Here is a 24,449-nt window from a genome sequence, read left to right on the forward strand (position 1 = left end):
CTTTTGAATAAAGATATGGTCACCAGTTCCTCTACAGGAACTTTCGTTTCCAAAGTCCACTTGTGTCACTGAAGTAGACAGTCTTCTACACATCATTTTCCTTACATGGTGTTTTGTGCTGCAGTAAAAGCATCATCCACTTGATTATTAGCTTATGATATTGTTGTTCAAGTTAATGCTCAAGTGATCTTCCCTGTAGTTATTACTCTGATGTTTTCAATAACTTGGACTTACCCATCCTCTCTTTGGGTAGCGTTTCTGCACTGTTTGTCTGGGCAAACCCTTGGTCTATGGGAAGTGTCCTGTAGCTAGGGGTTTTAGAGTAGAAATGCAGTGCTCTGAATTTGAGTGAGAAGCTCTTAGCTGGCTCGGGTCCCTTAGGCAGAAGCCGACCTTTGTGAACCTTTTTTAGACATCTTTTTAAACATTCATGGTTCTATTGTTCTGTTTAGGGACACAGTGGGAATGGGTTGGGGTTGGATTTGATGACCTTTGTCTTTCCCAGCTTTAGCAATTCTATAATGTTATGAATCCAACGCTATTGCTTTCCCTGTCCACTTGTGTTCCCTGTAGTGTTGAATTTGTTTTGAACTTTCTGGTTCTGAGGAAATCCGAAGAGAGAGAAAGCTGGCGAAGAGACACTGAACTTGCTGGATAGTGCTGATATGTTATGATCAACTTAGATTTGTAGTTATACTTCCAAAATAATCTCTTCTGGACTGAGAAGCCATGGCATGGCCAGAGTAATATTTATTTATTTATTTTAGTGATTAAGAGCCTGGATTGCAATTTGTTTGGGTGTTTTTGGAAGCTTCTGTGAAATGGGATGATCACAGTTTTCTCAAGGTTTGCTTATTACTTTCCTTTTGTTGTTGTTGTTTCCCTCCCCACCTTCACCAAGTCTTCCATCCTGTGGAGTGTTCCTATTGCCGCTGTGAGAGCATGATGGGGTTCCGGTACCGGTGCCAACAGTGCCACAACTACCAGCTCTGCCAAAACTGCTTTTGGCGTGGCCACGCCAGTGGGCCTCACAGCAACCAGCACCAGATGAAGGAGCATTCCTCTTGGGTAACTTGCCTTTCTTTGTCTTGCTGACACAGCCTTTTTGTACTAATTTATTCTGGAAGCTGAAGTTGTTTTTATAATAGGACTGCACAGTGGGACTTTTAAAGGCTTTCAAATAGTCAAAGTGTATAAATAGGTACATTGCTTTATTTTTATTATAAATAATGTTATTCCTTTATCAGTGTTTGTCATTGTATTCACTGGTGTTTAAAGTACACAATACAGTCCCTTTCAAGGCCCTATCACATTGCTTTCTTCCCCTCTTCAGCACAGTTCTACTTTTTTATATAATATTATTATTGTCATTATTTTCCTTCTATTCTAGCTTAACAAGCCTTAAAGTTTGCAATTCCTTTTCTCCCCAGAAAGGTAAAACCAATTGCTGTGAATGCTGTTCTTAGGAAGGACCTGTATCCAAGTGGCATCTTTAAACACAGTACTTCTTTAAAAGAAAAGGATAATCACATCTGAAGTAATGGAAGACAATTCTAGATATAAGAACTTATTTTCTTGCAGAAGACTTAAGTCTAATTTTTTCTTATTCAAAGAGAATTTCAGATGATGATTGGATTATAATTAGTGATTATCTCCATGAGGAAGAATCACTGTGGTATGACTGCTTAATTTAGAAAACTGGGGCTTAGTACCAGGCAGTAGAATACCTGCAAATTACCCTTAAGTATCAAAGTCTTCTATAGACGATAGTTTATAGAAGACTTTGATACTTAAGGGTAATTTGCTCAGAAATTTGTAGAAGGGAAGGAATTTTAGCAGCAGAAAATGTTGTTTTATTGTTCAGAAACAAGACTTAGCTTGTCTTAGTAAGAAATTGCTGCAGCAGCTGAAATGGAAGAAACGTTTTTAAATGATGTTCTTAGGTATATAGGCTGTGTTTGTAGAAGGATTAAGTAGAACAAATATGGAGGTATGGAGGGACATGAGCTAAAGGAATGAAAGGTAGGAATATGGTATAGTCAGAATCCAAATCAAAGCAAGATTCAATCAAGAGACTAAAGGTTACCTACAGGTGAAGCAAAGACAGAGGGTGGAAATCAAGGACAAAATGGGGAAATTAATGGGATTTCAGTAAACAGTAAGGTAATCATAACAAGCATTTATGTTCCTGTAATCTGAAACAGTATTTCTTGTTCTGTCTCTAGAAACGTATTTCTGAACTTTTCCAATGATTTACTGTGACTTTTTTTTTTTTTACTGGTTGATTTTTAAGCAACAAAGCAAATTGAATGGACTAAAATGTTCAGTGTTGCATAAAATGCCACTACAGACTTAGTAGTCCCCTGTAAAATGAGTACGGAAGGGGAGTCTTTGGAAAGAGGGGCAATATCTTCCACTGTTCTATCTTTCTATATATGTATTTATTTATCTGTACTGGAAAACTGTACAGATAGATAGATAAATATAGTACTGTAGGTGGAGCCTCACAAGGGAAGAGAACAGGGGGACAACCCTCTGTCTCCAATCACCTCTTCATCTCAGATGAGCTTAACATCTCTTCTAGGAAGATCTGCTCCAGGACCTTCTGTAAACAGTAGCATTTTGTTAGTTATAAACACCCTTCAATGAATGGCTTTGGAAGACTTATCAATAAACCTAGTGAATGTTCATTGTCTGTGGGGATAAAATCTTGACTTCCATTGGGAAGTCATTACAGAGTGCACTAATCAAATGGAGAATAACAGGCAGACCCTGTTATCTACAAGGTTATGGTTTAGCAATGCTGTAAGTAGTTGTTAATAAGATTTTATTTGCAAAATCACTTCTATATTTCTAGTTCGTTTAATTTTCCACTTAGACTGCCTTAAAGTAATACAACATCTGGACCATGTTCCATTCTGTCCTCAGGGGCTGAGGGAACACAGAACTAACTGAGGGCACAGCACGGTGCAGGGCTTGCAGGCCCAACAGGAGAAAAGAAAAATCCTCACTTCAAAATCTCCATCTTCAGACCTATGACACTGAAGAATATGGTTTTGCTGCTTCCTGCTGCCAGAGCAGCACATAGCATGGGGCCAGCCAGTGCTGTGCCTGCAGAAAGAAGAGCTTGCTAATATTTACCTGCTCTGTTCAGTCCTTGAACTGAAAAAAATATTTGAATAATCTACAGAGTAGCATTGCAAGTGGTGTTACAGAAACAGTTCTGGAGCTGATATCCATAATTCAGTTGTCCACCTCAGATGGGGAATCTCAGAGGTGTTCAGAGGGCAGGAAACCCAAAACTGTACATCTTAAGTAACCATTCATGAAAAGGGGACCACTGGAATGTTCAGCAACCAGGTACTGAAACATAACTACTGAAAAGCCTCCTTGAAAAGCCTCCTGCAACCATAGATATCCAACCTTTTCGCTTGCTTGGGCTGCATTGAGTGAAGAGGAGTTGCCTTGGGAATTGGGAAATGTGTGATGGCTGAGAGTATTTGAAACTAAAGGCACACAGACCATGTTTCCATCTAAACTTGAAAATAAGAGCATAAATTGGATTGTAGGATTGAAACCAGGAGGCTACTTGGGGATACTGTAGTGATGTGTCCAAGTACCCAGCTGACTGAGATCCCAGTGTGGTGGAAAGTTGCAGATAGTTCATGAAACACAGTTTGCTCCCAGCTATTTCCAAATATAGAGTGAAGTCAAGAAGGAGCAGCTGGGGAAGACGATAAAAAATTAGGTGGTGCTAGAGATGGACAAATGGACAGTGTTACTGGGGGAGGTTGAGGTGGTGTCAGTGGTGGAAGAGAGGATCATGGGAATTGAGGGCTTCTGTTTGCTTTTCTAGGAGGTAGGGATAGAGAATGCAGGGTTGGATATTAGGAAAAACTTGTTCCCTGAGAGAGATGTGGTGATCTGTTGGCACAGCTGCCCAGGGGGGTGGTGGGATCACTGACCCTGGTTGTGCCCAAGAACTGTGGGGATGTGGCACTGAGGGATGTGGTCAGTGGGCATGGTGGGATGCATTGGGGTTGGACTTAGTGGTCTTAGATGTCTTTTTCAACCTTTTTCAAAATTCACAGATGCTTAATGAAAATATCAGTAAGACAGAAAACTAGAACTCAGCTAATTGGGAATAAAATAAAATGCAGTTTCTTAGGGAGAACAGCTAAGTCTATGAGGTGTATCTTGCCCATGAAGCACTTCTTCAGCACACTCTGCTTTTTTCACTCGCAGGCACACTGAGAATCATTATCCTCAAGTTGGAATCAATGGAAATTATCTCTCCTCTATCATTTTCACAAAGTGAAGCTGCTCTATTTCTGCATTCTAGGCAGTACTGCATTTGCTTGACAATATAAATGGTGGTGTAGCACGACAGGATGTAGTGTTTGTTACCACAATGGAAAAACACTTTTAAAATAGGCTAAGGTGCTGCAAAGAGGTCACAGAAAAGTCACTGTGAGATAGATGGTCTGTGTAGAAACCAGAAGATGAACATAATAAAGGGTAAGGAAAGAACTACACCAAGACTAGAAGCAGAGAACGTTTAGAGGTAAATGTATGTGGGAATTTTCATCGTGAAGGGTGAATTAAGGGAACACAGAATGTTTTGCTATCATTGCATGTGATAGCAAAATGAAAGATGATAACATGAATTTTACTGTGGGTTTAGTAGGAAGTAACATAAAGCTTGAACTGGGATTTTTCATTGGTTTTCAAAATAAAGGCAGATGCTCCTCTGTAGAACCCTCTGTGACAGGAGAACTGAGTGCTTCAGCTGTAAGAATCTGTACATCCAGCCAAAGAGTTCTGTGTTGGTTCTTGGATGGGGCTAAGATCTGTCTGTAGAGCCCAGAACTACACACTGAAGGGCCAAGTGACCCTTTTCAGCTGTGTCCAAAGCCACTGTGGCCACCAGTGGAATCCTCACCCACCTGTACTAACAGGAAGAAATTACCTCAATAACTTCTAGTGTGTGTGGTGGTGATGGTTGGACTTGCTGATCTTGGAGGTCTTTTCCAACCGTAGTGATTCCATGGTTCTGTGGCTTTGTTTCCAAACCAGCATTCATCATGAGTTCCAGGAGGCAGCCTCCCTTCATGCTTTCCACAGTTCTCAGTGACTTGAATTGTAAGAGAATGGGAGGAGGTAATAAAACTTCAGTTAAGAGCCAGTTGCAGTTGTACTGCAAACCATGTTAACTCAGGAAACAACATTCTCACACACTCTTACAGTCTTCATTGCCTGTTGTATTTTGCTAAAGCCCAGAGATGAAGAAGCTCACTGGTTGGTAATTATTAACTGTGTAATCCTATGTTAGTAATTGCTAGGTACTAATTCATATCAACAGTAAGTTTGTGTGTAACCCTGTTCTGGGTGGCCTTGCCTCCTCTTTAAATCAGTGTTAAGTTGAATTGTAATTTCAGGTTGGATATTAGGAAACATTTCTGCTCTGAAGGAGTGGTGATGCTGTAGTACAGCTGCTGAGGGAGGTGGTGAGGTCACCATCCCTGGAGGTGTTACAGAACCGTGGGGATGTGGCACTGTGGGACATGGTCACTGGGCATGGTGGGGTTGACAGCTGTTCTTGATCTTAAATGTCTTTTCCAGCTTTATTGATTCTATGATTAAAAGTACATTCAGAATTGAACCAAATTTCCCACTGAAGCATCTTACATAAGTATAAACTGATAGGGAGTAACAATCAGCCACAGGGTTGAGGCATTTGTGTGGATAGTTTCATCAGTAGCACAGCACTGATGGGTGACTTCTGAAAAAGGTATTTTCTGGCCTCCACACCATGGACTTGTGCCTGGTGGAGTTAACAACATTTTAAGACAGGTGATGGATCTCCTCCTGCATCAGCTCTTTATTTCTTCCCTTGCCCTTCCCCAAAATACAACACCCGTTCCAGATGGTCCTGTCAGAGCGGGTGGGAAATCCCTGCACTGGTTATGAGTTCTGACACAAACACCAAGCAGTCAGTGTATTCCTTGAAGTTACATGTTTTTGTTAAACCACTTTCGTTTTTTCAGTATCATAACACACCAAAAAAAATCCAAACAACGAAGCCAACAAAACCCAACTTGCTCATCTGTGCAGTTTCTGTACTAATAGATGACCTTTAGAGACTCCTTCCAACCCAACGGTTCTATGATTCTGTAATTCTTTAGTGTGGTGTAGCATAAATGATATTTCTGAAAACTCTTTATGTTCCTCTGTTATCTGATTGCACACATTACCTTGCTGTTTGAAACAGTGGACTCATTTTGGTCACTCTTTTCCAAACCAGAAATCGCCTGCGAAGAAGCTGAGCCATGCAATCAGTAAATCACTTGGCTGCGTACCAAGCAGAGAACCACCTCGTCCTGTGTTTCCTGAGCAGCCAGAGAAGCCACTTGATCTTGCACATATAGTGTGAGTATCTGTTGTAATCGAGCTTCCACTTAATCAGCAGTACAGAATAGTCTGCAATATGAACCACAGGCTGTGTAGTTGTGTGGGACTTTGGAAAGAGGCCTTGGGTTGGAATTATGAAGTCAAACTGATGGAATGATTTTGATGGAATACCATCGTACTGGTGTTAGTCTGAACCCATCTGTAATCAGTCTGCTTCCCTGGTTTGCCAGGGAGACTAAAACTGGAGAAAATCCTTAAATTCTGGCACTTCTATATTTTTAATAAACTGAGCACCCAAATTATCTGTTTTAATATCTGTAGGTCTTTTGGAAGTGTCTCAGACTTCTCATGTAGATAAATTTAAGCACATGGTACAGAGAAGAGGGAGGCAAGAGGAGCAAGGAGATACAATTCATATAAAATTGAAGACTTCTGTGTTCAGGAGTATTCAACAATTTGCAGTTCTGATAGTAAGCCAAGTTCATGCTCATCTATTTTCCTTTGGATGTTGTCAAAAGTATTAAGTTCTTCTTGAACTGAGGTCTGTTGTCACAATATTTGAGTAGAAAACCAAATTACTCAAATCTGAATGTCTCATAACTGCTGAAAGTTCAACATGAGCCTGCACTGCTGCAGCCTTTCCTGGTGCTGGATGATTCTTATGGGCTGTGTATGCACTCCTTTCAGTAAGAGAAAGCTGGAGAGAGGCTCATCAAGGTATCAGGAAGGTGGAGCAGTGATGCTTAGCATGGTGTGGTTTTCTTTTGTATTGAGCATAGAAGATTCATAACTTGATCTGAAAAGGTAGTTACAGTGCTAAACTCCTTAAAAACATAGTTTTGAGTTTTACCAATTTGTAATTAGCTGTGTGATAGCTTTCTCTTTTTCTTGCATCGCTGAATATTTCCCAACACTTATACTTTCTTTAGTCCTGTGCAGTGAGCGGAGTTGGACGTGATGCAGTGGAATATTGTTTTAATGCTCTGTGAAATTCAATTCATACATTAAAAAAAAAAAGAAAAAGAAAAGAAAAAGTCTGTTATGCTACTGTTCAGTTCAGAGCTCTCCTTAATGAAAGGCCTATTGGAAGTGCAGGGACAAGGTTGCACCCTGTCCCCAGAATTAGACTGCCTACGTCCATGCTGTGGTTTGGATGTGCTGTGCAGTTTGTCATTAAGCTTTACATCTGGATTTTCCGTTGGGAGGTTCTGCTCAGGCTCGTAGAAAAGGATTCTGTGCTTATAAATTTTCTCAAATGGTGAATCATCCTGAATCTGCACACATTTGTCTTCTAAGATTGTCTGTGCTGCTGCCCAGCTGGAGCTCACCAGCATTCACAGTTCGGAGTGCACAACGTATAATACCTCACTAGGAAGTAAAAGAATATGCAATTCTGTAAGTGCAGTGCATGAAAGTGATTACAGCGGTGGTTCTGGTTTGGGGGTTTTCTGTATAAGTGATACCAATGGAATTTCTTAAAAGGAGTAGAAAATAAAAATATAGGAAACAGTTTTTAAGCGTGAAAAGGGACACATCCAGTGTGAATTCTTCGCTAGAATTCAGCTTACAAAGAGAAATTGCTCAGGGCTACAATGAGTCATTATTTAGGTGCAGGCGATCATGACCTGATTACAGTTCTTGCATTTAAATGAGGAGCACATCAGCATCCAGCAGTGCTTAGCAGTCTGTCTCACAGAGCTGGAATCAATGTCAACTGAGTAAATAATACGAACATCAAGGTATTAATAACTAGGAGCTGTCTAAAAACGCTTGGCCAAGTGTCACCCTGCAGGAAAGGTGTGGAAGGGTGGCAAAAAAGAAAGCTGCACTGCTTCCTGGGAATGGGAAAAGATTGGTAGGAAGAATGGAAACTGTGGGTTATGTGGTATGGGAGAGAGACTGGAAAAAAAGGATTACCGAGGGGACAGAGAAGTGGGTGTACGTTATTAGTATGGATAATAAAGAATAGAATGAAATGGTCCTGTTGCTGCCTTCAAATAATCAAACTGATCAGTGCTGATGAGTGTTTCTAGAGCAGTTTCCAGGCTGTGGTTTGGCTGGTGAGCAGTTGTGCAGTGTGCTGTTGGTCACATTCAGAGGTAATCCAGAAGGATCTGGAATTGCACCTTCTGTGTTTTCAATCCAAATTGAAACAGGTGCAAAATTCCTTAATTTGGACACCTGCTGCAGGTTGTTGATGTCTTGGAGCAGTCGTTCTCAGAGTGCAGGAGGAAAATGCCTGTTCTTTCTTTTTCCAGGGAGGGAGAGGGATTGAAGCCACACAGGGCAGTCTCTGACATGTTGAGTTTACCAACATGACTTTGATGGTAAATAAACTAATGGAGCAGTAGAGAAGCTAATTTGTTAATCAGTAAATAGAAACCAAACTCATGCCAGTCATCATACGTAGGCTTTTGGCGACGTAATGTAGTCAAACTCGGTTATATCTTCTTGATCAGATCAGTTTTGATTAGTGAAGTGATACTGTTGAAGTAATGCACTTAGTATGAGCATTGCACAATTTAGAAAGCAGTCATCAACAGATACACAGCTGGTTGAAAACCAAGTGCTGAGCTAGTTGCCCTTGATGTAACTGATCAGGGGGATTGCTGAATAGTGCTTGGTTTGAAATGAGGTCCTGCAGACCTGGCCTCCGTGCTTCAAATGGCCAGGAAGAAAAACATAAAATGACTGCTAGGCAGTGAGGTGAGGGTTGGTCTCTTCTCCCTGGGATCTAGTAGGATGAGAGGTAACAGCTTAAGTTGCACCAGGGGAAGATCAGGTTGGATATGAGGAAAAATTTCTTCTCAGAAAGAGCAGTGATGCAGTGGCACAGCTGCCCATGGGGGGGGCGGGGGGGTCACCATCCCTGGGGATGTTCAGAAAACGAGTAGATGTGGCACTGAGGGATGTGGTCAGTGGGCGTGGTGGGATGGGTTGAGGTTGAATTTGGTGACCTTGGAGATCTTTTTTCTAACCTGAGTGATTCTGTGATTCTGTGAAATTAGAAAACTATTAGAGGACTGAAGAGGATTGAAATGACAGAATGCTGAGAAAAATGACTCCAAAAATTGTGGAGGTCATGGCACGTAATTGGCTGAATATTCATTTTCCGGGCAATGTATATGCCCCAAGAGCTAGCACGAGTGCAAAGAGAAGACCTCACCCTTGGTGTTGGTGGTGGAGTGGTCTTGGTCAACTAACTGATGAGAATGCCCAAAAACAGACAGATACTGGGAGACCAAAAAGGATGAGAAGGTTGAAAAGGTCTATGAAAAGAATTCAAGGCCTGGAAAGAGATACTGGAAATTGCATGACCTTTTGTTCAAAGACTCTGTCTGCTCAAGTAATGTGGCATTTACTGCATCAGGATTAGAATGATTTGATAGTTCTAAGATAGTTCTTCCTAGGGAAGGGAATTATCATCCAAGGAGCTTTAACAGGCAGGCTTACCCATTATCCAGAGAACTTTAAACAGACAGGCTTCTCCATTGACTGACCAGAAGCTCAAGCTAGACAAATTCAGAATGCAAATAAAAAATAGTTTTTTAATAGTGAGTTTGAGTAATGGTTAGAATAGATTAGCAAAAACGAAAGTATTCTCCTCTACTGAAACTTTAAAACTAAGAGGAGAGTATTTTTTTAATCAAATACAGATACCAGTCTTGTTTTGTTCTGTGCTTGACCGAAGCTCTCTTATTTCCTTCCACCCTTATGGTCTATGGAAAACACATATAGCAGCTTCCATGTGGGAACTTCACAGAATCTACTGAAGGGGCACCAGGCACATGCTCCATAAGGCAATCTGGCTATACTAATTCTGATACAAGTGGACTTCTTGGCCACCTGGGCACACTGCTGGCTCGTGTTAAGCCATCTACCGACCATCACCCCCAGATCCTTTTCCTCCATGCATCTGTGTTGGTGCTACTGACTGATAGTATTTTGTAAACTGTGAAGATGTTGCAGTAAGAATGCCAGCTTGTGGGTTACAAATGTTTCCAGTACATCAGATATAGGTGGCCAGGAATTTTATCTTGTTTGACAATTTAAAAACTTTGTTGTCTGTTCCCTTCTTTTCCCCATGAACATTTCCCCAGGCATCAGTGACCTGGGTCTCTGCCATTGCTTCAACTTCAAGCCCTGGAGGGAGCAATGCTCTCCCAAAGGTCATATCCCTTTATCTGCTGCTACTGAAAAGCTTGAAAAATGAGCGGAAGCCAAAACCTGGGATGCCTACAAGCTGTATTTTTCTTGACACAGAATCCTATTGCTTTTGCAGTGTTAACAGGGTGGGGGGGTAAAACCTCCTCAGCTAAGTTAGTGAGTCTGCTTTTGGTAAAAATCTTGCAGTTGCCAAAAAGATCAGAGAGGGAAGAAAACCTCCTCTCTCCTGCCAAGAGGAGGAGGGAGGTGTGCAAAGTCGTGCCGAGAAACCTGCTTACCGGGGTGTCATTTCACCCTTTTGTAAAATATTACAGAGTACTTTGCTGCCAAAACTGCCTGGCTTTGGGTGGGAGCAGCAGCAGATCTGACACAGCATCTTTGTGCTCCTTCATCCTCTGGTTGAGGCTTCCTCATCAGGCTCCTAAATTTCAGTGATGATTGCAAACAGGTTCCCTTTCAGGTAGGGAAGTTTCCAGGAAAGGTTTCATCTAAGATCTGCAAAACAAACCTCCAAGACAATACAGATCTTTTCTCCTAGAAGTGAGGCTTGCTGATCCAAATCAGCTTCTTAAATAGATTAAATAAAATTCCAATCAACACAGAGCAAAGGAACTGGAGATATGCTTTGGTTGCTGGTATTTATTGCAAATATACATCAAAGACGACTTTTCATAGTAGTTAAGATCAGAAAATATTAAACCAGCCTCTCTGACTGCCAGGTGCTCATTGATCATTAAATGTCACCGCATTCCTTCCCTGCTGAGCCCTGTAAGTTGTGTTTGGGAGAGGTTGTCTAACACAAAGGCACACCTTCTCGGTTTTGGGAGGTTACAGAGGTGTCAGTTCTCAAGTAATTGTTTGAGGGAGTGCTCATCCTTCCTGCTGAATATTTGTGTCTTATTTCAGATTTTTCACCCACGCTGTGTTTCATTTCCAGCACTTGTTCTTTTTTCCATTCTCTGCTGATCCAAGCACTAGTACATCTCCATGCCTGTGCTGCAGAATCAGATCAGCTCTGCTACCAGCAGATTGCCTTACCTGCCTGCTACAATCACTGATGTTTTTTGTAGCCACAGCTTTCAGAATCACAGCTCTATTTTCCACACCTATGACATCAGAGGTGTCTGAGTTCCAACCCCCTGCCACAGGCTGCTTGCCAACACTAGATCAGGTGGCCTGTGGCCCATCCAACTGTGACATCAGAGATGTCATAGAGATGTCATTTAGTGTTTGGGCTATTAAAATAGTTTGCTTTAACAAGCTTAGCTTGTTGATCTGGATTTGCTGTTTGTGATCACCGTTTCAGCATTACTTACTACTTCATGAATCTTCTTCATCTACATTTATCAAGACTAAACTTGAATGTACTTCATAATGAAAAGTCTCAAATTTCCTGTGGTAGCAGTAAAAATCCACTAAGACCATTTGATTTTGAAGATTATGAACTGACAAATGTTCTTGGTATCTGACAGACCTTAATCCATTTAAAAAGTCTTTGTTGATACATAGTTCATCTTTTCATAGAGCCATAGAATGGCTTAGTTTGGAAAAGACCTCTAAGATCATCTTGAGAAAAGGAAGGCAGGTGAGAATGCCAGGAGGCGTCCGTGTATTAACAAGGAGCTCCTGGACATACTTTAGCTCAAAAAGAAAGTCTATAGGGAGTGGAAGCAGGAACAGGGTACCTGGGAGGACTACAGAGTTGTCCAAGCAGCCAGGGATCAAGTTAGGAAAGCTAAAACCCTGGCAGAATTAAGTCTAGTCAGGGACATAAAGGAGAACAAGAAGGAATTCTACAGATATACCAATGATAAAAAGGTCAGGGAGAATATAAGCCCTCTCCAGAAGGAAACTGGAGTCCTGGTCACAAAGGATACGGAGGAAGCTGAGGTGCTCAATGACTTCTTTGCCTCAGGTCTTCACCAGCTAGGGCTCTAGAGCCACACTGCCTGAGCTGCAGAAAGCAATGGTAAGAGCTTGGAGAAGGCAGATCTGACACTGTAAGTAAAGATCAGGTTTGAGACCATCTGAAGAACCCGAAGGTGCATGAGTCTATGCTACCCAACAAGATCCATCCCTGGGTTCTGAGGGAACTGGTGGATGAGGTTGCCAAGTTGCTACCCATCATACTGGAAAAGTTATGGCAGTCTGGTGAAGTTCCCACTAATTGGAAAATGGGAAACATTCAAGAAGGGCAAAAAAAGAAGATCCATGGAACTACAGGCTGGTCAGTCTCACTTCTGTGCTTGGAAAGGTCCCAGAGCAGATTCTCCTGAAGGCCCTACTAGGGCACATGGAAAATAAAGATGGGGTGATTGCTGGTAACCAACACAGCTTCACCAAGAGCAAGTTGTGCCTGACAAACTTGGTGGCCTTTTATGATGGGGTTACAGTGTCAGTGGATAAAGGAAGAGCAACTGATGACATCTGCCTGGACTTGTGCAAAGCGTTTGACACTGTCCCACACAACATCCTGGTCACCAAATGGGAGACAGATGGATTTGCTGGATAAGGAATTGTCTGGATGGTCGCACTCAGGGAGCTGTGGTCAGCAGCTCAGCGTCCAAGTAAAGACCGGTGACATTCCTCAGGGATCAGTGCTGGGACGAGTGCTGTTTAATGTCTTTGTAGGCAACACAGACAGTGGGATCAAGTGCACCCTCAGCAAGTTGATAGATGACATCAAGCTGAGCAGTGCAGCTGACGTGCTAGAGGGAAGGGATGGCATCCAGAGGGAGCTGGACAGGCAGGAGAGGTGGCCCATGCCATAACCTCGTGGAGTTCAACAGGGCCATGTGCAAGGTCCTGCACCCAGGCTGGGGCAATCCCAAGCACCGGAGAATGGCTTGAGAGCAGCCCTGAAGAGAAGCGTTTGGGAGTGTCAGTTGATGAAAATTTGAACATGGGCTGGCAATGTTTGCTCACAGCACAGAGGGCCAACCCTATCCTGGGTTGCATCAAGGAGAGTGTGATCAGCAGAGCAAGGGAGATGGTTCTGTCCCTCTGCTCTGCTCTCAAGAGACCCCACCCAGATTACTGCATCCAGTTTGGGAACTCCCAATACAAGAAGGACGTGGAGCTGCTGGAGCAGGACCAGAGGAGGGCCACAAAGATGATCAGAGGGATGGAGGACCTCCCTTACAGGGACAGACTGAGAGAGCTGGGGCTCTGCAGCCTGAAGAAGGCTCTGAGAAGACCTTAAAGCAGCCTTCCAGCAGTAGGATGAGGGGAAATTACTTTAAACTGGAAGAGGGTAGACTTAGACTAGATATCAGAAATAAATTCTTTACTGTGAGGGTGGTGAGACACCAGAACAGGTTGCCCAGTGGATGTGCTGTCCAGGCTGTGGATGAGCCCAGGCTGTGGATGCCCCTTCCCTGGAAGCACTCAAAGCCAGGCTGGATGGGGCTGTGAGCAACCTGGTGCAGAGGGAGGTGTACCTACCTACAGCAGGGGGTTGGGACTGGGTGATCTTAAAGGTCCCTTCCAACCCAAACCATTCTGTGATTCTATGACTGGAAAAAAGGGAATCACTCCCATTTTTAAGAAAGGAGGAAAGGAGAACACATAGCACTACATGTTGGTAAGCCTTACCTCTGTGCTAGGGACATCATGGAGCTCCTGGAAAATGTGTTAAAACACATGAGGGATGAGCAGTTGATCAGAGATAGCCAGCACAGCTTCACCAAGGGCAGATCATGGCTGACCCACCTGGTGGCATTCCATGATGAAGTAATGACGTCAGTGGACCAAGGAAGGGCAACTGCTGTCATCTGCTCAGACTTGTGTGAAGTCTTGGACATGGACCCACGCCACAGCCTTATCTCTACGTAGGAGAGATGTGGATTTGAGAGCAGGATGGATGATTGGTGGATGAAGAGTTGGTTGGAAGGTCACAGAGGGTTGCGGTCAATGAATCTGTGTGCAGGTGGAGGCGGTGATGAGTGGTGACCCCCAGGGACCCATCTTGGAGCTGGGGCTCTTCATCATCTTTATCAATGTCATAGGTCATGGATGTCCAACGTTTTGGCTTGCCTGGGCCACGCTGAGTGAAGAGGAATTGTCTCGGGCTGCTCCAAAAGTAGTGCTTCCTATTTAATCTCCGTGGAAACTATGACACAAAGAGCACAATAACACTCTTTGACAGAGAGCGCATTCCCAGCTACGAAACGCTGTTTTGTTTTGGCTTTTTTTTCAACGCGGTCTCCACCGTAGTTACCGCTATTAAAGCGAAAAGCAAATCCGTGACCCGCCTCGCGAACCTGAATGTGTATCGGTCTATGGTTGCCGCGGTAACCGCCGCCGTGCGGCGCATCCGGGGCGCAGCTCCGGGGCCGCGCGTTCGAATCCCGAGCCCGCCGGCAGCGCTGGGATCGCGGGGAGCGGAGCGGGGAGCGGAGGTGGTGCGCGGGGCGGGGCCGGGAGCAGCTCCGGGTGACAGCTGGCACAGGCAGACCCGTCCTGAAATGTGGCACGTTGACAAGAATGCTTAAAACGTGGCGTCGGGACGACAAACGGCACAATTAAGAGCGATGCTTTGTTGTCGCGGTGAGTACTTTGCATATTCCTAATTAGCGGCAATGAATGAGCTAATTCACGGATGAGCTCGGGGCTGTTAATGTATATGTTGCGTTACGTGTGTCTGTATTGCGTTGCATGCGTCTATATTGCGTTGTATATATGTACATTGCACTGTTTATGTATTGCATTGTCTACACAATGGTTGCACAGTGTGTCCTGAGGGCAACACTGCTATTTTGGGGGGATTATACACCTTTAACTTAAATTGTTGCTGTGTTGTGGGGAGTTCTGTTGTGTTTTGTGCTTTGCTTTGCCACAAGACAGCTTTCGGCTGGATTGCTGCTCGTGGCACAGTGCAAAATTAGTGAAAGAGACATAAAAGCTACATTTGAGGGTGTAGGAAACTTAGCTTAAAACATATTCCTCATCACAAACAAACAAACAAAAAAAAAAACACAATACTTTGAATAATGTCAGAACAGCACTTGGCTGTTTTCTGTTTAAAATAACAAAGAGAACAAAGCAGCCATCGATCTGTCATCTATACATGATTATTTTTTTGGTTCGAAAGTCATTAATTTGCAGTGGGATGGAGCAGTGAGACCCGATGCCATCCTACAGTTTCTTTCTCTTCCTGTGGGAAAAGCGTTGGCTCAGCACACCCGCGGGTGCCCGTGCCCTTGGTGCTCTCATTGCAGGAGTGTTCACAGCTATTTTTAAACAATTCCTCTTTTTTTTTTCCCCCTATACAAATGCAGTGTCAGAACGTGGCACGGTGCAGTGAGGAGCTGCTGACAGTCATCTCACAGCCTTCCCCACAGTCCCAAGTGCAAAGGCAGTGCTCAGTGCCTACCTGAGAGCAGTCATTGTGTTGTTTTGATTCCAATGTAATAATTAGCCAGATTATTTCCATATCATCCCCAAATACCTCGGGGAACTCGTAAAGGGTTGCAGAGAACTTTGTGCCATTTGGGGTAAGCACAGGTGTGCTTCTGTCCCCAAGTTTGGATCAGTTGTGCATAGAGATGCTTTGCCCTATAAATGCAGGTTTCCTCTGTTAACCTGTGCAGAAAACGAGTAGATCCCCATTCTTTTCTGTAAGACATGTGCACTTTGATAATAAGCTCTTTCTTTTATTTTACAATGGAAATAACAAGCAACTTTCTGCTGGAGGTTTTTGCTCAATTTATTGGGGATCTCAAGATCTCAAATCATAGAACGGAATCACAGAATCACGAAGTTTGGGAAAGACCTCTGAGATCACCAAGCCTAAACCACCCCACCGTGCCCACTGCCCACATCCATCAGTGCCACATCCCCACGGCTCTGGAGCACCTCCATGGACGGTGACCCCACCACCTCTGTGAGCAGCTGTGCTACTGCATCACCACTCTTTCAGAGAAATGTTTCTCAGTATCCAATCTGAAGATAAGAATAGATAAGGTCAGAACTGAAGGCTGTGCCTGCCCTCCTGCCTCCCGGATGAGATAAAGATGAAAAGGAGCGACTCCTTAGCAGGGTCTGTTGTAATACGACAAGGGGAAATGGTTTCAAACTAAAAGAGGGAAGATTTAGATTGGATACCAGGAAAAGGTTTGTCACAATAAAGGTAGAGCAAGAGGTAATGGCCTTAAGTTGTGCCCGGAAGGTTCAGGATGGATATTAGGAGAAAACTCTCCTCCAAAAAAGCAGTGATGCAGTGGCACAGCTGCCCACAGAAGTGTTGGGGTCACTGTCCCTGGAGGAGTTACAAAACCATGGAGATGTGGCACTGAGGGACGTGGGCAGTGGGAATGGTGGTGATGGGTTGAGGTTGGATTTGGGGATCTTAGAGGTCTTTTCCAACCTTCATAATTCTATGATTCTGTTCTGTGAAGCACTGGCACATTTTGTCCAAAGAGGTGGTGAATGTCCCTGCAGACCCCCAAGGTCAGGCTGGATGGGGCTCTGAGCACTGATGGAGCTGTGGGTGTCCCTGTTCAGTGCAGGGAGTGGGACAGATGACCTTTAAGTGTCCTTTTCAACTCAGTCAATTCTGTGATAAATGAGCACTGGAATGGAGTCAAGGTGAGGTGAGCGGTGACTGAGTTTCAGTTGCCATCTGCCCATGCCTGCACCTGCAGAGACACAAGCAAACTCCCTTGGGATGGATTGCCACTGTAGCTGTTGGTTGTGGCACGTCCTGTGCTCATCTTATGCATCTCGACCCCATGCCTTCAGCTTTGCTGCTCCATTTGAGTCCCACAGTCCCAGTGCAATTCCAGCTGCATTTGATCATTTCTTCAATACAGTCTTTTCCTCCTTTCACTCGATGCAGCCGTTGCACTCACGTTGTACTTTTCACTTGAAATTGAAGAAATCTAATCAGAAAGAGTTCTGGAGTAGGAATAGAAGTTCAACAGTTCAACTCCTTTCAACGTTTTCTCACTGTGGGGTCATGTTTAAATATCCTGGTTTCCAGGGCAGCTCTTTAAAACTTTTTCTTTTCGATGATGGATTTGTCTCCAAGCATTGTAAGAAATCACATTTATGTATTTACAACAACCAAGAGTTTCCGAAAGTTAACCTGCTGTGAAGTGTTACCCTTCACATTTTGGGGCAAAAGAGCTCAAAACAAACACACAGATGCTGCTGCAATTATTTGCTAATTCAGAGTTTGTGCCTTCCCAGTGAGTCATCACAGTCCTTTAACCAGAACCACAAATACAACCGAGATTGGGAGATTTCTTTGAATTATTTCCTGTGCAAAGTAGAAAATACAAGAAATCATGCGTTTTGTAAAAAGCACTGATGTTTCCAACAGGAAGAACTTGCCGCAGCCATGAAATCAGTTTATGTGCTTTATTGCCCTTGTTATCTAAAATTTGCAAGGATCCTTCCAAGCACAATTTGTTCATTTTGCTGTCTGTCCCTTGGATTTTGATATATCTATGCTTGAGTACCGCTGCTTGGTTTTATTACAGATAAATCAAATTTATGCACAGGTTACCATCAAATCACTACAAACTGGTCTCCAAATAAGAGGTCTGGAGATATCTCTGTGAAGAGCATGTTTTCTAGCTTTTTGTTGTTCCTGTTTTTCTTCCCTGCTTTCTGTTGTGAAGTTTCACTTTGTCATTACCAGCTACTGCATCTTTAAATAGGTTTTCCTTTTCTTCACTGGCCTGCCTTCAGTGCCCGCTATTGAGTTGGTCATATCGATCCATATTCTACTTAGGCAAGCACGTAGGCAGAGTCAGAAGGCAGCAGGAGATCATTATTTGGATTTGAATAATAAATAATGGGCCTTTTTAATGGTCTTTTCTGCCTATAATACATTGCTCAAAAGAAGTCATTCTTTCATCTCTTCCTTCTTACTGAGTAATTAGAGGATACACTTTATATAGCAAATAATAGTAAAAGAACTGTCCTTTTAGATAGAAGAACAAATTTACTCAGCAGAGGGATCGCTGGAGAATTTCCACTCATTCAGTCAGGTGCTGTCCTCAGAGCTGTGATGCGACCCACTGATGTCCTGGCTGACAGACTGTGAAACAAGTATAGGCCTGGCACAATTAATTTCTGGAAGTTTCTCAGGTAATCGTTTCATTCTTCAGGCACAGAGAGGATTAGTAAGGCAGTGTCTAAGGAAGGAGTCTGGAACCACTCTCACAGAACCATACAGAGTCATAGAATAGAAGGGACCAGTGCTTTGTGCGGTGCTCCCAATGTGGCCTCCCCAGGGCAGAGCAGAGGGGGGGATCACCTCCCTCACCTTGCTGGCCGTGCTTTACGCAATGCACTCCAGGGTCCCATTGGCCTTCATGACCCATAAGGGGCACACTACTGGCTCATGGCCAATCTTTGGTCAACTTCTGTTCAACCATTGGTCAACCACTGGTCAACCAGAGCACCCACGTCCTTCCCTGTAGTGCTCCTTTCCAGCAGGTTGTCCTGTACTGATGGGTGATGTTGTTCCTGCCCTGCAGGACTCAACACTTGCCCTTGTTGAACTTCATGATGTTCTTTGCCCATCTCTCCATCCTGTTGAGGTCTCTGAACTGCAGCATAGTCCTCTGGTGTATCTGCCGCTCCACACAATTTGGTATCATCAGCAAGCTTGCCTCCTCAAACAGGTTTATGATGAAATGCCATAGGGCTGTTGTATCAAAGAATAGATGAAGCTAAAGGAATGAGCTCTAGATGAAACTGCAGTGCTGCATATACTGTTAGTTCACACATGCTTGGGACCACATTTCCCATTTTTGGCAATTCTTTTTTTAATTGTTAGAGAATTTGCGATACGACAGGGAATGATTTCAGTTGTATTGCTCACGTCACCCTTACAGAATGCTTTGTGTGCAGTGAAATTGCTTTATCCTCTCTCACTGATGATGGATGCTCCTTTCGTGCTCCCCCTTCTCCGCTGTGCCGTTCAGTTGCTGAGGTCTGGTGATGGTTTGCTGGAGTGAGCAGAGCAATCTGTTTGCTGTCCCTCCTGTCCCGTTGCAGTGGCTGGCATGGTGCCTGCTGGGGAGACATCCAGCTCTCCTGCAGCCCGCTGTCCTTGCTGCTGAATACAGCAGGCTTTGCAGCAGAAGTTCCACGCGGATGGAAGATTTGCAGGCAAATGCCAGTTTGTGTTCCTGTCTTCTTTCCTACTCCTTGGTTGAGTTTTCAGTCAACCAGGAACACCAACAGCCTTCTTTATACACCAGCCTGGAAGAGTATATCGTCCTTTGGCTTTTAAATTATCATCAGTTGTCTGTGGTCTTAGAGGTCGTTTCCAACCTTAATGATTCTATGAGAGGGCACAGTGGGAATGGGTTGATGCAGGTTGGATATTAGGAAAAAGTTATTTTCTGGGAGAGTGGTGATGCAGTGGCACAGCTGCACAGGGAGGTGGTGGGGTCACCACCCCTGGAGGTGCTCCAGAACCATGGGGATGTGGCACTGAGGGACGTGGGCAGTGGGCACGGTGGGGTGGGCTGGAGTTGGACCGGGGGATCTTAGAGGTCTTTTCCAACCTGAATGATTCTATGGTTCTGTTGAGATGTGGCCTGGCCCCTTGATAGCACAGTAAACTGGGCTATTATCAAAATGTATTGACACAGTTCTTCCAAGAATGAGATATGAAAAGGGCAAGTCACGCTGGTTTTGCTTTGAATCCTTCCGGATAGGTTGTAATAGAAAGAGATTAGTTTGCACAGCACTATTCGTGGAAATCTCCCAGAGGACTTACAATGGCTGTTAAGCAAAGAAATTCTTTGCTTCTTTGGATATACCGTGCAATAGAAAGTAGGAGTTTCGTTACATCAAATTGCATTTCATAGTCAATGTCTTTCTTATCTGAAAAAAAATGTGAAGTAGCATAGGAAGAATTAAGAAAACGGAGTTAATACTTGTTTGTTCTCATGAGTTATGATGAGTTGTCCTTTCCTAGCCTGCTGCATGAGAAATAATAAAGTTCCCAGGAAAAAAAATCCATCTTGTTTTACTGCTTTTTCCAACTGACACCTTATAGAGGGAAGTGGAAGGACTCACATGCCAGCTGGGATGGTTTTATTTTTACAGTTATATTCAACTGTGTTCCATCAGGAACTGGAGTCGATCCTTGTGGGTGCCTTCCAACTCAGGATATTCACTCTTTATTTATTACTTATGGTGGTGTTTTGTTTTAATTAGTAAACTGAACTAGGTTTCCATATGGATTTGGGTACTGCTCCTTTGTTACAAGCTCTCTGTTTAATCTAATGCAAATTTCTCTTGGATCAAAATCTTGACCACAGCGTCTGCTGGCTGTGCTCCTAGAAATGCTTTATGTTAACCTTTGCCTACATAAATATATGTAGGTAGGTAGCCACAGAGCTGTTTACTTTTAAGTCCCTTTAAATTTCTGTCAGCATGCCTGTAAAATAGAATAATATAGGTAGAGGTCAGCCACTCTCTGCGCGTAAAGTGATTTAATATCAGTGTGTTTTTACTTTTTTGTACATCTACTGTGTACCTTTGGTTTGTGCCTGCCTGGCTGCGTTGGCTGTGTTTTCATTGTAATTCTTTGTAATTCTCTCTCCACAAGGAAATACATTCTGGGCTGCAAGGGGAGCCTTGAGCAGTGCCAGAAGGGCTCATGGTGTCCCTCGCAAACCATAATAGTATAGGACTGTCCAGGTTATAGAATAAAACTGAACTGTAAGGTTAGTAAAAGTGTTCAAGACTCCATTTCTGTTCAGTCTGTATAAATACAGTAAATGCAATCCAAGGGAAAAAAAAACCAAAAAGGAGTGACAGCTGTCATGCAGTAATCCCTATTAATTCCATCCCTATTAGAAGAGTGACCTGAGCCCAGGCATTATTAGTTGACAGTTAAACAAATGTTGAATTTAGGACAAGGGGTAATGGCTTTAAGTTGCTCCAGGGGAGGCTCAGGCTGGATGGTAGCAAAGTCTTAGAGCAGTGATGCAGTGGCACAGCTGCACAGGGAGGTGGTGGGGTCACTGTCCCTGGAGGTGCTCCAGAACCGTGGGGATGTGGCACTGAGGGACGTGGGCAGTGGGCACGGTGCGGTGGGCTGGGGTTGGACTGGGGGATCTTAGAGCTTCTTTCCAACCTGAATGATTCCTTGAATTTGCCAGCTAACTTAGATATAACTTCCTAGAAATAAAACCCAACCTGGAGTTGTACACAGTCATCATTAGAATGAAGGTTTATTGTAATAAGTCAGTGCCTCACCTCTGTAGACATCTCAGATATTTCCCCTAACTCGAATGTCTCCTGTATTTCTTCGAAGAATTGGACAGTGCCAAAGGCCAGTTATGTAATCACAAATGTTAGTTTTATCTTCATTTTAAAGCAACACAGAAATTGTGAAAACAGAGCAGACCAATGTCTTTAAGTACCTGTGTGCAAAGCAACTCCTGCTGCTCTTTGCCCAAATAGCGTCACTGAAAACAGTGATGCCCTTTTTCTCACTATTGGTTTTGTTTTCTAATTTGTTTCTTTTAATCACTAACTGGAACAAATTCCTCTTTCTATTTCAGTCCCCCCCGACCTCTGACTAACATGAATGATGCCATGGTGACCCACATGTCCTCTGGAGCACCAACACCAACAAAGAGGTAGGCATGCCCTGCAGCATTTTTAATTTGCTTCTCAGAGAGGTGAAAACATAGAGCATGGGTTTTGTATCAGTAGAGCTCTTCTAATGTGTTTTGAATGCCACTTCTAAGTGTGCATACAGCATCCATTAAAAAAAGGAATTGTTTGCAGTGATGTTTTTTTTTTTTTCTTTTTTCTCTAAGGAGTGATTTTCTTTTATTGAAATAGATGCCATTACGTGAGTGTGACTGAAGACATACCTAAACATTGCTAAAGAACTTTTTGTTGTTGTTATTAAATAGAGCATTTACTTGCAAAGCTGTTCTGAGGAGGACTGACTTTGTATCATAGGCTGCACTGCTCTCAAAGCAGAGTAGTTCTGTTTCTGCTTGAGACATTTCACGAGTTTACTTCGTTACCTTTGTTAACACATGTTCTCTGTACCAACCCAATTCCTTTTGAGTTGTCCATGTCTACTGAAGGCATTTTGATAGAGCTAAACTGGGGTTATTTTTATGTGTGTAAGTTATTGCATTAATGCTCACATGTAAACATGCAAAAATGTTGAATCATGAATTTGCACTTTTCTTTCTTGTCAAGTTACGCAGGGGAAAATAGCAAGGTGTTCTGCTGAAGATTTCACTGGCCCCAAGCTGTAAATGAATAAATGTTCCCTTCAGGGAATGAGAAACAAAACTGGAAAAAATGTTCTCACATTTCAGTGACAAAATGGCACTGAAGAGGCAAGCCAAACCCTTCACTTTCAGTAGCAGTCTCCCAGAAAGGCTTAAACACAGATCCACATAATTTCCTTCCAGTTTCGAAGACAAAAGTGAGTTGTATGTGCAGTTTTGAACTGGCTGTGTTAAAATTCCCAAACTGTCTGTGAATCCCTCAGTTGGGTGACTATGAACTCTGTGCAGTGTGTGGTACGTTCTGTGACTTGAAATTTGCCTCTTGCTGAATTGAGGTGGTGAATTCAGCTGAATTGCTGAAGTGAGGAGGCTGAGTCAGAATATTAATGTAGGCTGTCCTTAAACAACATGACCCATGATACTTTCTTATTTATTGGGTTGCAAGCAACATCCTGGGCAAGGTTTCTTGCCTTCAGTGTTCATGTTTAGTCTCAATTTGGGACCTGAGTCTGTTTGCTGTCTGTGTTGCAGACAGCCAACATCTTCAAAGCTCTGTCAGAGAAGATCCAGGTTTAGGCATGCAGTGTCCTGCTTTAGGACATATCTTCTTGGAACATTTCCTGAGCAGTAGTGCCGACCAAGTTCTGTTACACCCTCCTCTTCTTGGATAAAAGATCTTGCAGAATTGAATGATGCCAGTTCTGACTTGGGACAGCAATTAGTTTGAGTAGTGACCACCTCATTCCTTAGTTTCTACTTATTTTCTTTTTCCAAATTGGTCAGTTCACGTTTTGGAAGTCTCTGATTCCACAGTCACCAAGACCATCTTGCCTATATGGTAAGGAGAGCTTCCAGATGCCATCCTGCTGTCTTCTGACTCATGAGAGCCTCATGTCTTCCCAGTACATGGCTTTCTGTGCTGGTCTGTGGGCACAGCAGATGCCATTTCTCCTCATGGAAGCCTGCAGTCCCATTAACCAATTGTTCCTGTGTGACCCTAGAGATGTTCAAGAACTGAGGAGACGTGGCAGTTGGTTCAGTGAGTGTGGTGGGGATGGCCTGCAGTTAGACTTGGTGATCTTGGTCTTTTCCAATTAATGGTTCTATGACTCCGTGACATGAATGGTGGTTACTGTCATCCTTTGTCCACAGCTTGCTCTTTCTGAGAGGCAAGACATTTACAGAAGGGCATTACACCAGTCCAGAGGCATTGTCAGAAATCCATAAATCATCTTATTTTCAAGCATTGTCTGTGAGAGCTCACAGGCAGTAAATATGTGGTAGCAGCCATCTTCTGTGATTGCCATAGCTATTTGAATACCTTCCTTTCTACCAAGATCCTGGCTCACCCTTCTTTAAGGATTATCTCTTTCAGAATTATGTGTTGCTTCATCTAGCAGGTCCTGCAGGAGTTCATGGGAATAGGCTTCATCTCCTTGTACTTACTTATTGCAAAGAATGAATGGGGTATTTATCTTTTCCTGAACTCAGGGGGAAAGGTTGTAGCTATGTTTGCCTCCATCATTTCAGCTTTTCAGGCTCTCAACATGGTGCTCCATAACCACTCCACAACCCCTGGGGATCTACGTGAGACTTGCAGTGGGACCCAAACCCATCTCACACCAGGTACTGACATTC

The 24,449-nt window shown here is 43.4% G+C and overlaps 1 protein-coding gene across 16 annotated transcripts in view; it reads left to right on the forward strand.

Annotated features, from left to right (window-relative positions):
• DTNB (dystrobrevin beta) overlaps positions 1-24,449 on the forward strand; it is a 130,999-nt gene that overhangs the window by 37,321 nt on the left and 69,229 nt on the right. For all 16 annotated transcript variants that reach the window (XR_010621871.1, XR_010621873.1, XR_010621872.1 and 13 more), the window contains 3 exons: positions 902-1,068; positions 6,305-6,429; positions 22,119-22,196. Coding sequence is in view for 11 of the 16 variants with exons in the window: in XM_065730566.1 (XP_065586638.1) it covers positions 902-1,068; positions 6,305-6,429; positions 22,119-22,196 (370 nt within the window). In the remaining 5 variants the exon portion in view is untranslated. The remainder of the gene's footprint in view (positions 1-901; positions 1,069-6,304; positions 6,430-22,118; positions 22,197-24,449) is intronic.

The sequence above is a fragment of the Cyrtonyx montezumae genome, unplaced genomic scaffold (assembly GCF_038088225.1).
Source record: "Cyrtonyx montezumae isolate F1298 unplaced genomic scaffold, pur_monq_1.0 scaffold_13, whole genome shotgun sequence".
Taxonomy (NCBI): Eukaryota; Metazoa; Chordata; class Aves; order Galliformes; family Odontophoridae; genus Cyrtonyx; species Cyrtonyx montezumae.